This window comes from Schistocerca gregaria, chromosome 2 (genome assembly GCF_023897955.1).
Source record: "Schistocerca gregaria isolate iqSchGreg1 chromosome 2, iqSchGreg1.2, whole genome shotgun sequence".
NCBI classification, from domain to species: Eukaryota; Metazoa; Arthropoda; class Insecta; order Orthoptera; family Acrididae; genus Schistocerca; species Schistocerca gregaria.
Genome location: NC_064921.1, coordinates 478,906,609 through 478,921,216, shown reverse-complemented (window position 1 = coordinate 478,921,216; position 14,608 = coordinate 478,906,609). Strand labels below are relative to the sequence as shown.

The window sequence follows — 14,608 nt, the reverse complement described above, 5'->3', positions numbered from 1 at the left end:
AAAAAGGAATGTATTGGAGACATGTCCAGAAAAGATTAGGTACAAGATTGACGAACTTGAAGAGAAATTTAAAGGAAAAGAAATTAGGTGATGGTAAGTGCATTAGTGACGTGTCTGGCTTGCTGACAAGAAATAGACAAGTTGCAGTACTATTATGGACAAACAATAAAACAAAATACAAATGACCTCGAGGAAATGAAAAAGGCTATATGGGCTACCTTCTTTCACAAATCCTCCACAGATGCCAACCCATGTCATGCACTCTGCCCACCTGGCAGTGATTCATGGTGTTGCTATCTGTTACTCATGGTGAGACCTACAGCCATAAACATTCTGTGGCATTTGCTATAATGGAAGTTATAAAACCTATACAGGGTCTTACAAAAAGGTACGGCCAAACTTTCAGGAAACATTCCTCACACACAAAGAAAAGATGTTATGTGGACATGTGTCCGGAAACGCTTACTTTCCATGTTAGAGCTCATTTTAGTTTGTTCTTCCACCTATGCTCAATGGAGCACGTTATCATGATTTCATACAGGATACTCTACCTGTGCTGCTAGAACATGTGCCTTTACAGGTACTACACAACATGTGGTTCATGCACAATGGAGCTCCTGCACATTTCAGTCAAAGTGTTCGTAGCTTCTCAACAACAGATTCGGTGACCGATGAACTGGTAGAGGTGGACCAATTCCGTGGCCTTCACGCTCTCCTGACCTCAACCCTCTTGACTTTCATTTATGGGGGCATTTGAAAGCTCTTGTCTACACAACCCCGGTACCAAATGTAGAGACTCTTTGTGCTCGTATTGTGGACAGCTGTGGTACAATACACCATTCTCCAGGGCTGCATCAGCGCATCAGGGATTCCATGCGACAGAGGGTGAATGCATGTATCATCGCTAACGGAGGACATTTTGAACATTTCTTGTAACAAAGTGTTTGAAGTCACGCTGGTATGTTCTGTTGCTGTGTGTTTCCATTCCATGATTAATGTGATTAGAAGAGAAGTAATAAAATTAGCTCTAAGATGGAAAGTAGGCGTTTCCGGACACATGTCCACATAACATATTTTCTTTCTTTTTGTGTGTGAGGAATGTTTCCTGAAAGTTTGGCCGTACCTTTTTGTAACACTCTGTATATAGGGATCTTAGTGACACAAGATTATTAGAGAAATGTTTACATGGTAGGACTCAAAATCCAAATGAAACTTTCAACAATTGTATATGGGAGCAGATACCAAAAACTGATGTAGCAGGACTAAATACTCTGAAAATAGGTGTGCTAGATGCTGTTCTGTGTTTCAATGATGGTGCTGTGTCAAGGCTTAATGGTAGTGGAAGTGATGGGTGCCTGGTGGATTAAATATGCATAGAGCTCTAATAGCCATTGACTGAAGAAGATTCTTCAAAGCAGAAAAATCAGTGTTGGAAGCCACCGAAGAAGCAAGAAGAAAGAAGAAGAAGAAGTGTGAAAAAGTAAAGGGAAGTAAAACAACACATGAAAAATGAGTATGCACCTGGGATGCATTAGTGCCATGCAAGTTTAATAGGAAAAAACAAGTTTTAACTCTAACACGAATCTCCTGAAAGTTAAATTATTTCATGTTCTGGGACACTTTGGCTAAAAGCTATTAAAGATAGAGAGCTGAAATTTTGTATACTGTCTTAAAACATACTTAATTAAAAATTAGACTACTCTTGTGACTTGACTTTGAAAATAGAATATTTTTTTGTAAAAAAAACTCTGAACTAATTTCCATAATTTTTTTTACAGTCATACTTAAAATTTTTTGTTCCACAATTTATGACAGCATCATCTTTTCAACAGTATGCTTTAAAGAGCATAGTGTAAAGAACTTAAAGGAAAAAATAAACCTTCTACTTTGTTTGTATTTTGAGTAATGTGTACCTATGATATACATAAATAATTAGCATGGTTTATTTTACTTGCAACATAAACATTCAATTAAAAGAAAGTGAGAGAGCCAAAGCTATGGTTCATACATAAAAATGTTCCCAAAAGATGTCTTAAAAGATGGTAAGCATTATATGGGCTTACAGATCTTATTCTTTGAGTTACACTGTTTTAAAAAACTGACAATTTTTTCAAGATTTCCCAGGGTATGCATGGACTAGTCCCCTTAATAGCTTCTTGCCTCCTAGTGTCCTCTGTTTGTGTCAGTGTGTCTATTCTGCCATCAAAATATGACTGATTGTTCAGTTTGTTTCTATCTACTCATTCTTGTTTCTTTCCAAATATACATTTAGTTTACCATCTATATTACTTGGTAAGCAATGTAGCACTAATTTAATGTATACAAGGTTGTTTTTTTTTAAACCATTTGAACTTTTTTTTAATGCATAATGATCAGACTTATGCGTTTCACGTAGGTACGGGGGGAGATTCCACCGTTTTGTGATGCTTGTGGTGTGCACATCTCTGTCCGGCACATTTTAACAGACTGCATTTTATACCGTGATGCACGGGCAGAAGCACAAGTTGATGGGGATCTGCCTTCTGTTTTAGCTAATGATGAGACTTGTGTGTAGGGTTTTTAAGTTTTGTGATGTGTCTGGACTCTGGCCTAAAATTTTTGGCTGGAGGTTTTAGTGTATTGCTGAGTGGCTGACTCCTCCCCTTTTTTCCTTGCGGTCAGCCAGCCACTTCCATCTGCTACATTGTTTTAGCTTCCTCTATCATATTCTTCATGTGTTGTCCATGTTTTACTGCTGACGCTCTGCTTCATCCCGCGCTTTGGTGTGGGTGAGCACATGGTTTTCAACGATTGTTACCCATGTTTTCTGTTCCATTTTATATTCCTGTTCTCGGATTTTTCTTGACACCCGTCTCACTAAGGTACTGAACGGGCACTGAAGACCTTGCTGTCGTGCACCCAAAACCCCTTTACTACTACTACTACTACTACTACTACTACTACTACTACTACTACACTCTCGCAGGCATACATTCAACCAGGTGCTGGAAGGTTTCTAGGGGAATGGGAGCCCATTCTTCACAGACTGCTGCGCTGAGGAGAGGTATCGATGTTGATTGGTGAGGTCTGGCACGAAATCGGCATTCCAAAACATCCCAAAGGTATTCTATAGAATTCAGATCAGGACTCTGTGCAGGCCAGTCCATTGCAGGGACATTATTGTCATGTAAGCACTCCGCCATAGGCCGTGCATTATGAACAGGTGCTCGATTGTGTTGAAAGATGCAGTTGCCACCCCAAAATTGCTCTCCAACAGTGAGAAGCAAGATTGTGCTTAAAACATCAATGTAGGCCTGTGCTGTGATAGTGCCATGCAAAACAACAAGGTGTGCAAGCCCCCTCCATGCAAAAAATCACCACACCATAACACAACTGCCTCCGAATTTTACTGTTGGCACTACACATGACGTTCACCAGGCATTCGCCATCTTCACATTCTGCCATTGGATCGCCACATTGTGTATTGTGATTCGTCACTCCACATAGCGTTTTTCCACTGTTCAGTCATCCAAGGTGTGTGCTCCTTACACCAAATGAGGCATCGTTTGGCATTTACCGGCATGATTGGTGGGTTGTGAGCAGCCGCTCGACCATGAAATTAAAGTTTTCTCACCTCTCGCCTAACTGTCATAGTACTTATAGTGGATCCTGATGCAGTTTAGAATTCCTGTGTGATGGTCTGGATAGATGTCTGCCTACTAAACATTATGACCCTCTCCAACTGTCGACGATCTCTGTCAGTCAACAGACAAGGTCGGCCTATACGCTTTTGTCCTGTACGTGTCCCTTTACATTTCCACTTCACTATCACACTGGAAACAGTGGACCTAGAGATGTTTGAGAGTGTGGAAATCTCACTTACAGATGTGTGACACAAGTGATACTCAATCACCTGACCATGTTCGAAATCCATCTATGGAGTGCCACATTATGCTCTCTCACGATGTCCATTGACTACTGAGGTCATTGATATGGAGTACCTGGCAGTAGGCGGCAGCACAGTGCACCTAATATGAAAAACTTTAGCTACTGTACTCCGTACATTGAGTGGCAAATTGTACAGTCTTCCTGACACTGTGGTAGGAACTGGAACTGTCATAAGAATATGTTCAAAAGGAATCCAACACCTGTCTGCCAAACGTGGCCAATGAAATGATCTTGCTGGTCCTCCTAATGCCATGAAATTCACAAATACATCACCTTCTGCTTCACAGCACGCTGCAACACATCCTAAGTACCATTTGTCATAATAAACAGCAATAACATAGCAACCTGGTTGTATGTTGCAGCTTTTGCTTCTAAATCCTGAGTCAGACACACTGTGAAGACACATGTTGTGCATGATCCTATAGTTATGACCGGACAGTCTGCTCATCTGCACATTGTCAGAGTCCATTGGAGAGAAGTGATGATGGCTCCTTATGCCTGCAACAGTTTTAACGCATTCTAGTCTGCCTTTTAGCAACTCTTCGACTGATTTCACCTCATCTCTTGAAACATAGAATGATTGTATGCCAGAGATATTTTTCTGTATCCAGGTTTATAATTGAAGAGGTGTTATAATGTGACCTTCTGTAGGGTGCTGCAGACTGGCTTGTGATGCCAAGTACTTAATGGTAGCACCAATACCATCACATACATTTTTACCATGACTTGTTGCAAAAAAATTCCATTCTGCGTGAATCTGAAAATCATGGTAATGCGTGCATAATTTTTTGAGATTTTTACAGTTTTTGTACCGACTAGCTGCCCCATCACTGAAGTGTTTCGCTAAATGTATGTGAGGCAACTTGTTTTTCACATATGTCATGACGGTGCGAATGTGGGCATGAAGTGCAATGGCATCATGAATTAAACAGTCACTAAAAACGCACAGGTTCATGACAGACACATCACCTGATTCACCTCTACAGTAAATCGCAAATGGCTGGAGAGTTGCTTGACTGTTGTCCCAATGTTATCTTTGGGTGGCATCTTGAACTGTAAATGCATAATTTTCAGAAAAGTCTAGTACTACTATAATTTCATCTTGTTTCGAATTATCCTTACAAAACTGGAGATAAGCCGATTGTGCTGTTGCTGTGAAGCTGTGTGTGGTCAGTTTGTCCACTTTTTGACAACACATATCAACAAAATCTTCCACTGTACTTTGCTTTGTTTCAAGTCTTGTGTGATCCATGTGTGTCCATTGTTTATAAGAAACAAGTTCATCGTCATCCATAAGAAGTTCACAGTTTGTTATTCATGAGTCCTGCAAGATTTGCCTTACCAGGACACTTTTCACACCTGTGTATCATGCACTGGTAGGAACTGATGTCATACACTAGCAGCTTCATTGCACCTTTGTAATCTAGACCAGAATCCTTTATAGCATCAAACATCAGCTTATCATTTTGATGGGTGTGCCCCTTGCACAAGCCATTTTGGCTGAAGATTGATAAAAGATGATAAGCCTACTTTGGTATTGGGATACTTTTCCTTGAATTCTACATATAGTTCTGATATGTTGCATAACAACAGTCTTTTTTCTCCGTTAACATAGTCATTTTTTTCGGGCATTATTCGGCTGTAGTCATTATTTTCATAAATCTCCGACACTAGCACCTTTATTTCTGAACTCAATTGCTTACCCTGAGCCTGCTGAAGTTGTGGAACCACTCCTTGGGTTGCTTTTATTTTCCTAGCTTGCTTTACCATATATGTAGAAACATTGAATTCCTTTGCAGTGTAGTCAGTAGACCAGCTGGAAGGCGCAAGGGTAAGAATAGCTACTTTTTTCTGCCATGTGGATATAGCACATTTTTCGTCCAAATCATGCACAATTTTGTCCAATTCAGAGCATTTCTGGCATGATTTCTGTTACTTTGGAGCAGATAGTTCTTTCTCTTCCACCATTAGTGTGTGAGCTATTTTGTGTTTTAATTCCATTTGAGCTTTTGTAGTTTTCTTCTACCATAGCTGGTTCTGTCTCTTTTCCCAACTTTGTGTGTCTTCGCGGGAGACAAACCAAGAGCAGTCACTGATGTATTTAATTGCTCATCCGGTGTGGTTGTAGGTGGCTGATACTCTTCGTCACTGCCATGTAAATTATCAGAATATTCTTAATTTTTTAACAGTGTAACACACCTGGAACGTAACTTTTGTGCTGGTTTCATGTTAAGTCCCACGCACTGATTCACTTTCAATACTGATTTTATATAAATTTCTCGGAGGCTACAGTTCACTGTCTTCTTATGAATCCAAAATGGACCAAAACAACTTCTTTGTAGGAAAGGATACTTATCCAGAAAAGCTTTTATATGATGATAGCAAACACTAAAGTTTCCTGGAACTGTACTTCTTGTGCCCACAGGGTATATCTCGAATCCCCATAGCAATAAATCTTGGTCCGCTTCATCCAGATCATACAGTACAAAGCAAATGCCACATTTTGTTCCATATGTTGTTTTATGACATTCAGATGCTTGTGCTCTATCAATACTGCAACTTGGTGAATGAAAGCACCACTAGTACACTCTTCTGCCTCCATACTGACTTTCCACAATGTTACTGACCAGTCTGAACTAGAATCTTAAAAACATGAGTAACCTGTAACTGTTGCTTGTTTCCTTTGTTGTTCCTGCCTAACAATGACTAATTCTGTTCCTGAAAACTACCATTGTTTAACTTTCGGTTGCCTAATGGTTCCCAACAATTGCTGCAGCTTTATCTGAAACAAGCTGTCTGCATCATCACTATTACTTGCTATATCGTGTTAGAAGAAACGTAACCAAATACATCTTTCAGCTTTTATTGTACACAAATGCCTTGCAATAACAAGCTGAAATTTTGCCACATAGTGTATTATGGTCTACTTATGCAGTGTTTGAAATTTGGCTGGGCTATCACTTGTCCCTTATGTGCTACCACACTTAGAAAATCCATATTTTTCAGGCAATTTTTCAAATTGTTGTATTTTCGTGTGCATGTAACTCTGTTTGTGTGACTGATGTGGGCAAGATGAGTTCTGTGTGTGTTTAGGCCACATTAAGCTTATCACAAAAAAAACCCTTTCTCAATGAATTATATTTGGCATAGAGGGCACCTACAATATGTACCTTTTAACACATTACATTTTTTTAATAACATTTTGGATTTTTTATATTTTTTCTCAGAATTATGTTGGTGTTTTGATTCATAGTGTGTGTTCTGTAAGTGAATGTTACTGGGTTGTAAAAATTTCACTGGACTGTGCGGAATAGTTCCAAAGTTATTAAGACCTGAAGTTGGGTCTGAAGATAAATTGCCAGATGCGGGTTGCAGTTTCCGGGTCATGCCACCTTCTTTCACAAGCCGTAATTCTGGAACTAATTAGCAGGGGAACTTGAAATTTTGTACATGAGTGTTCCACACTTGGTAGCATTGGTGTGCTAAATTTCAGCCAAATCTGAGACTATCAGCTGGAACATTTTCTCAAATTGGTTGAATTGACATGACCCAGCTGTGTGTCACAGGGCTGTGTCCTATGCAAAGACAAGTGAGAAGGATCTGCTGGCTGGAAGGAGGCACACCACAGCTGTATTGTGGACTTACTAGGTGCAGCTTATTATCTGTCACTTTCAGCCTTTCTTCTTCCCATTGGTGCATGGCTCTGTCTCTCAACAGTGAGGCAATATGATGTAGGAGGATGATACACTGAAGTGTCTAAGGATGAAGGCTCACCTTGCTGGCTGCTACATCCACCATTTCATTCCCCTAAATACCCATGTATCCTGACACCCAGCAGAAAGCCACCTCCTTCCCCAGCCTTTGTTGGTGGAGAAGGGCTTTCCAGATATTGAGACTACTTTATCTGTTGGTTAAAAGCATTGGAGATGAAGGGCATTCTGGGAGTTGGAACAGGTGAGGAACTTAGCACTTGCTCCATTTCCTCCAAGATAGTGTATAACTCACCATTGAAGATTGTGAAATCTTTTTTGTTATGACAAACTCTGTCTTATTTGGCTCACTTCTACCATACACATTTTAAAAATGTCTATTTAGTTAGTTAATAGTGCCCTGCTTAATCCACCACACCAACAACACAAAGTTACCGATCTTTATAAAAAGACTATGCATATTCCATATTACAGTATGGTTGCTAAACATTAAAACAATATACATACACAAAACAAATAATAATTCATCAAATACTGTAAAAATATTTTCCATAGCAGTAAGTAAGTTAGAGAAGTCAATATTACACATTAACACTTTAAATGCAAACATTTCCGGTCAGCCTTTACTGTTACTTTTGCTGATATGGAGTGAAACAAGTAGATCACTGTTACCAGTCACTTATTATTTATTTCCACAGTGCATTTCAAAGGTTTAATTACACCTATTAATATGACACGTGTTGTGTTATGACTTTGGGGTAACATAGTACTGTCAGTTCTAGTGTCAGATTCCACCTATCAGCTTTGACATCAAGTGTGATCTAATGAGTTCATGATGTGAAGGATGTAAGTGGCCTGTTATTAAATGTTATCTGTGGTTGTCTTTGTAACTGATGTGAACTATGCTGTTTACTCCAAATATGTTGCGATTTTGAAGGGTGTGGTTAGGCAAGAACCCAAGCTCACAGCCTAAGTTGCTGCGAGTGAATAAAATAGCAATTTTTATGTATAATCTTGCTTCTCATAAATGTGTTACTTAAACCCTTATATGTAACACCTAACACATATGACTAACAAACCCACAGCTCTGCCATAACCAACATTTTGCTCTCCTTCTGTCACTTCCACCTCTGAACCACAGCCAAAATGGTTTTGTATATACAAATTTTTCCACTGTTGGCAACATAATTATTACACTTAATATTTTCAACATGATACCTGATTACATAACTGGGTACAAAGTGTAAGCCATAAAAACATGTCAGGAAAGGATTTGTGTATCACTTGAAATATTTACAGTAACATATCTATTCATCTGCACAAAGATCTCCACTGTGCTTTAGGACTTGCTTCGAAATAATGTTGTATTTTTGTTTTGCTGTTTTGTCTTTGCACTTAGAAATAGTGTTTCTGCTTTGCTATATGTTCTTTGTACTATTAATTTCTTTACAAGTATGGTGTTTTATATGTGATTTATGAAGACAGATATATGAGCCTGTGGCCACTACATGTATTTTATTTTAGATATTTTGTAAGGGGCGATCAGAAAGCTTCTGTTCAAAGGCCTTAAGGTCCAGAATTGATAAGGCAAAATTGCCATGAGCATATAAGCAGTCATCCCACCAACACACCATATTGAACATACCCATTTGGTAAAACATCATGTCCTGCTGTCTGAAGTTCGTAACTGCCTGCTGCGTATCTTTGTCCGACCGGAATTGTTGACCCTTAAAGGTGATTTTTAGGGTACTTATGGTGTGATAATCCCATGGGGAGAGATCAGGACTATAGAGCGGGCACTCAGATGTTGCCACTATAGATGGCATAACTTCTGCTTTACAACATTCGCGATATGGGGATGTGTGTTGTCATGAAACAGCAGCAGCAACTCTCCTTGTGACATTTCGCCTTGCACATTGTAACTTCACCGGCATTATGAAATACTTATTCCCAGTGATGGAGAAACAGGTTGCCTTGAAATCAATAAGCAATGGGCCATGGTAATCAAAGAACAGGGTGAGCACCACCTTTCCGGAAGATGGCTGGTTCGTGGATGTGTTGACACCTGCGCATTCTTCAGTCTCTAAGTGGATGTCTACTGCTGTTTGTCCTTCAACAGGCAAGAAAGGAATAATAGCATGTTGGTCCTGTTTGTACACATTTGGTAATACTGCCACCATAACTCATGTTTTCACATTTATAGCATGCATGTCAGGAAGACATGTGTGCCACACTAATTGCTTGCCTACATGCCGGTGCTTCTGTATTGTATTGGAGCTGCAGTGTGTTACATATACGGTGCAGAAACGCCCTCAAACAGAAAATTTTTAGTTGACAATATACTTTTACTTTCAGTCTTCTGCCAAAGAGTTTCACAGATCTATATTCAGAAATAGTGTTTTTTTCTGCTAGATAGTTCCATTGATTACCTCAGAGCTGTAACACAACACACATGTGTATTAGTACACACAAAACTACTGATTATGGAGGTGAAAATCTTTGAAATGAAATGCATTGTGGAGATAATAAACAGTGACTGGTAACAGTAAACTTGTTGTTCCACTTCATGCATTGGCACTATGATGATCAGAATGACAGTGTTTTAACCCAGAATGACATACCACAATCAGGAACTAAGTGATACACATGGGGGAAAAAAATTGGGTACCTTTTTTTGAAAACTCCTCATACCTAATCATTGTTCCATTTTGACATCTCATAATGCTAACTGACCAACGTGTGTGTATGGAAATGTTCAAACTTGAGCATGAATTGTTGCTGTAGTGATTAGATGGTGTGTATGGCTGTCAATTCAATAAAACAATTGTTTGGCTTGTGACTTCATCCTGATAAAGTTATATAATGTAATTTTTGAACCAACTTATTTGGTGGCTGAGTAGCCTACGCTGAAATAGTCACCAAGAATCTGAGATCAAAAATGAAATTTCATATAATGAAAGGACCCTGACAGGAGTGTGGTATTTTATGTTAGTGTTGTATTTCCATGTCTGATACAGATGTTTGTATTTAATTCATTATGACATGGGAAGCTGCAGATGTGGAGTTTTTAATGTAATTGTGAGAAAAAAATAAGGCTGCCATCCTTGGAATATTGCCCATAGCGCTGTGAACTTCAGTTGTCATATCACATTTGCCACATGTGAAAAAAAATTTTGGAATTTATTGTGTAGTAAAATCTGCCCTGTTTTCATAATTGGATATATAAACCCATAATTATAAAGCAGTACTCTGAAAATTCAATTTAATGAAGAATGAAGAAAAGTAGGGTCGTATATGTAAATGTACAACCATTTATTGTTGTTATTTGATAGATTTCTGCAATAGTAACTAGTGCCTGGTGAGTGACCAGTGCCTGGTGACTTCTTACCTTTTTTCCCTGGCATAAATCTTTATTCTGTTGTCTACAGCCCCCAACTGAGTAAATTAAAGTTAGTGATTATTAGCCTACATTATGAACGCGCTTACACCTATATTGAAGTTAGTTTATAAAGAATATGTGACAGATAGTTTATGAATTATATTTTATTAATAATTCTACAGTTTGATTTTTAATATTGCCATGTAAAATAAAGAATTTGAAAGATTGATATGCATTTGCTCAGACTCTGGTGTTGGATTGTTTGCAGCTTATCAACATAGGGTCACAGTATAATTATGGTAATGAAGATCATGCAGAATTTTTGTGTGTTGTGTCGAGGGAATATGGAGCCTCTCTGAACTCTCAAGGGACTGAACCAACAGACAGGGCAAAGGTAAATATGTTATATCTTGATGTTTCATTGTGTGCATCTTTAAAAATAAAACTACTCAAAACAAGTATAGTGATGAGGGTGAGAAATTGTTAAATGGGCTTTTAAGTTAATTTCTTCTTTTCATTTTCATTGGTCCAAGTTTTTCTGAGATGATTAACTTGAGGCATATTTCATAAAGGCATCCTGCACTGTATCTTGAGTGTTTTTGTGGGAATAATGATTCCCCCACCCGTGATAAGTTTTTTCCTGATTGTGAGCAAGTTTTGTTTGGTTTCATGATTTATGCAGTAAGTGGCAATATTATATTGTGTGGATAATTTACTCACCAGCTATTGGTTGGAAATCTATGGAAATCATTCATTCAGTCTTCAGACACTCCCAGCAGCTTGGGACAGTTGTCAAAATATATCTTTTACAGAGCATAACATTCACTGTCAAAAGTATATATACGATATGAATAATTTAGTAGTAACAACAATATAGAAAATGACAGATTGCTACATACCGCGAAGGAGACACGTTAAATTGCAGATGAGCACAATTAAAAGAGACTTAAATCAAGCCTTTGGCTACTGCCTTCATCAATAAAAGAGAGAGACACACACACACACTATCCATACACACAAGCAAACACACCTCAAGCACACAAGACCGCCAATGCCAGTATCTCTCTGTTGTTTAATTTAGGTGTACTGATGACAACTCACTGAATAGCAGAAGCTTTGAGTAATTGGCAGGTATAGACAAAAGAGAGAGAGAGAGAGAGAGAGAGAGAGAGAGAGAGAGAGAGATTATATTAGTTATATAGTGCCTCTTCAGAGTAGGTAGGTGTTTCTCAGAATCATGTCGTGCATGAGCAGATATTTCCTCTTGCAAAGTTACTTTCATCACTGCTCCAACTTGAAGGAGCCTGTTGCCCCTCGGAATGACTTTCTGCTTGCAAATAAACTTAGCAATCTTACACAATGTCCGTGCTCCTACTTGTGACAGATTATTGTATAGTTTTAAATTGCAAGTATCATTCGTCTGCTGGATGACATAGGGGTACGCGTCACTCCTGTGGAGTGGTATGTATCACCACCGATGCTGTAGCTCAGGGAAGACCTTCATTTTCAAAAACAACTGTTTCTTCGTGCAGTACATTTTATTTTGTAACTGAACCATTCATTCATTCATTCATCCATCCATCCATCCATCCATCCATCCATCCATCCATCTATCTATCCATGATGTTCCGTAATACCTATCAAGGAGGAGAACTTCAGGGATGTGGAACGAGACAATATATGCATTAACAAAAGGTGAGGAAATTATAGAAACTTAACCTGTGTACTGCACTAACAATAAACTCTCACTAGACAGGCAATACTATTCATGATTATGCCATCTAAATGTAATTGAGGAAATTAGAAAGAAAGCTACTGCTTTGAAAAAAGCTGCAGCCTCCTTAGTTACAGTATAGATCTATTTATCTGCTATTAGTAGCTTAATATTAACATTTACTTGATTATAATTACTTTACAAACAAAATATGTACATAATCAGTAGTTACTGAAACCCTTATACTGAATACTTGTTTCAGTGTTCTGCTTGTAGACTGTGGGTCCAGGGTTTAGTACGTGCTTAGGCTCGAGATTTTCTTTCCTTGTGAATTGGGTGTTTGTGTTGGCCTAATCATTTACTCTCACGTTCATCACAAAGATGCATAAGACGACGTAGTGCCAGGAAATAGAAAGACTTGCAGGAGGCAGCCGAACAACCTGAGACATGATTTCCCTGCCGATAATGCCCTGTTATCATTTCGTTTTCCTTTGTACATCACATTACTGCTTGTCTTATAGTTTTACAATGAACATCTCAAGCCCTGTATCTACATAACAATAATACAGAAAGGACAGATTCCTACCTATCGCATAGATGAGGTGTCTAGTTACAGACAGGCACACGAAAAAGGTAAGAGTGCTATAAGCATTAGGACAAAGTCCTTTTACTGATGAACAAAGCGTGTGCACATTCACACAAAACATATCTCTCTCCCTCTCCCTCACCCACCCACCCACCAACCAACCAACCACCACAATCTCTGGGTGATGGAGCTGGAGTATGAGTGTGACTGTGTCTAATATGAGCAGCAAGCTGCACAATGAGAAGGGGTTGAAATCTTGACAGAGAATGTGATGCTCCATCTGGATTCTTCCTATCCACACCAGCTGTTATGAATTGTGAAGGTGGGAGCTCTCCCTCCAACACATCCTTTGGTCCTGTTACACCCCCACTGCCCCCCCCCCTCCCTCCCCTTGCCTCAACCTACACTAGTCCCCGTCCTCCACCCACTTATCCCCTTCCCTGCTCCCACTCCAGCCCTACATACACTTTCTGTCTCTCACTCCAATTAGTCTTGTTTACCCTGCTGCACCACTCCTGACACTGCACCTAGCAGTCCCATCCTGACACTATCACATTCCTGCATGCTCCCACAGGCAGTGCAGCATCTTCCCCTGCCCATAACCTGTTATCCCCATCCCCTCCCCACACCCCATGCCACCTTCTTAGGTCTGCCATCCACCACACCAAATTTCTGCTCACATTAGACACAGTTGCAGTCAGTCAGATTCCAGCACCTGGGAACAGTAGCTGTGTGTGTGTGTGTGTGTGTGTGTGTGTTTTAAGCTTAATATTTTAGCAGTCATTTTCATGACTCAGTGTTTCTTCTATGTGGTTAGTAGCACTCTAGCCTTTCAATATTGTTGTTATTCATCCAGGACTTTGCTGGATCTGTATGATCAGATAATCTGTTCTCTATTTTCTAATTTTTCTTTGAATTGGTAGAGATTTTCAATTTTTTGCCTCTTCTCCCTCCCTCCCACATGCCCACAGCACTTTTGTGGGTATGTGTGTGGCACAAATGGGGCCCCTAGTTATTGCAGCATTTCTTCTCTCCCAGGCTGCTTTCCCTTCCCCATACGCACTCCACCCATCCTAGATTTTTCTCCTCCAGCTCTCCCTCTTTTTCCCTCAGTGTTTCCCTTTATGATTGCATTGATTGTGCTATTCCTTTTCATTTTTGTGTCTTCTGTTTCCACTATCTCCCTTGTTCAGCTTTTTCTGATCCTCCTTGGGGTTTGATAACCCTTTCTAAACTCTGTTTCTGTAGTGTAAGCCATTTGGGGAAGAATCCCTCCATAATCTTTCCAATGT

The 14,608-nt window shown here is 39.4% G+C and overlaps 1 protein-coding gene across 1 annotated transcript in view; it reads left to right on the top strand.

Moving 5' to 3' along the window:
• LOC126327153 (BTB/POZ domain-containing protein KCTD5) overlaps positions 1-14,608 on the top strand; it is a 66,704-nt gene that overhangs the window by 18,227 nt on the left and 33,869 nt on the right. Inside the window, exon 4 of the mRNA XM_049995827.1 lies at positions 11,285-11,410. Within this exon, the coding sequence (XP_049851784.1) occupies positions 11,285-11,410 (126 nt within the window). The remainder of the gene's footprint in view (positions 1-11,284; positions 11,411-14,608) is intronic.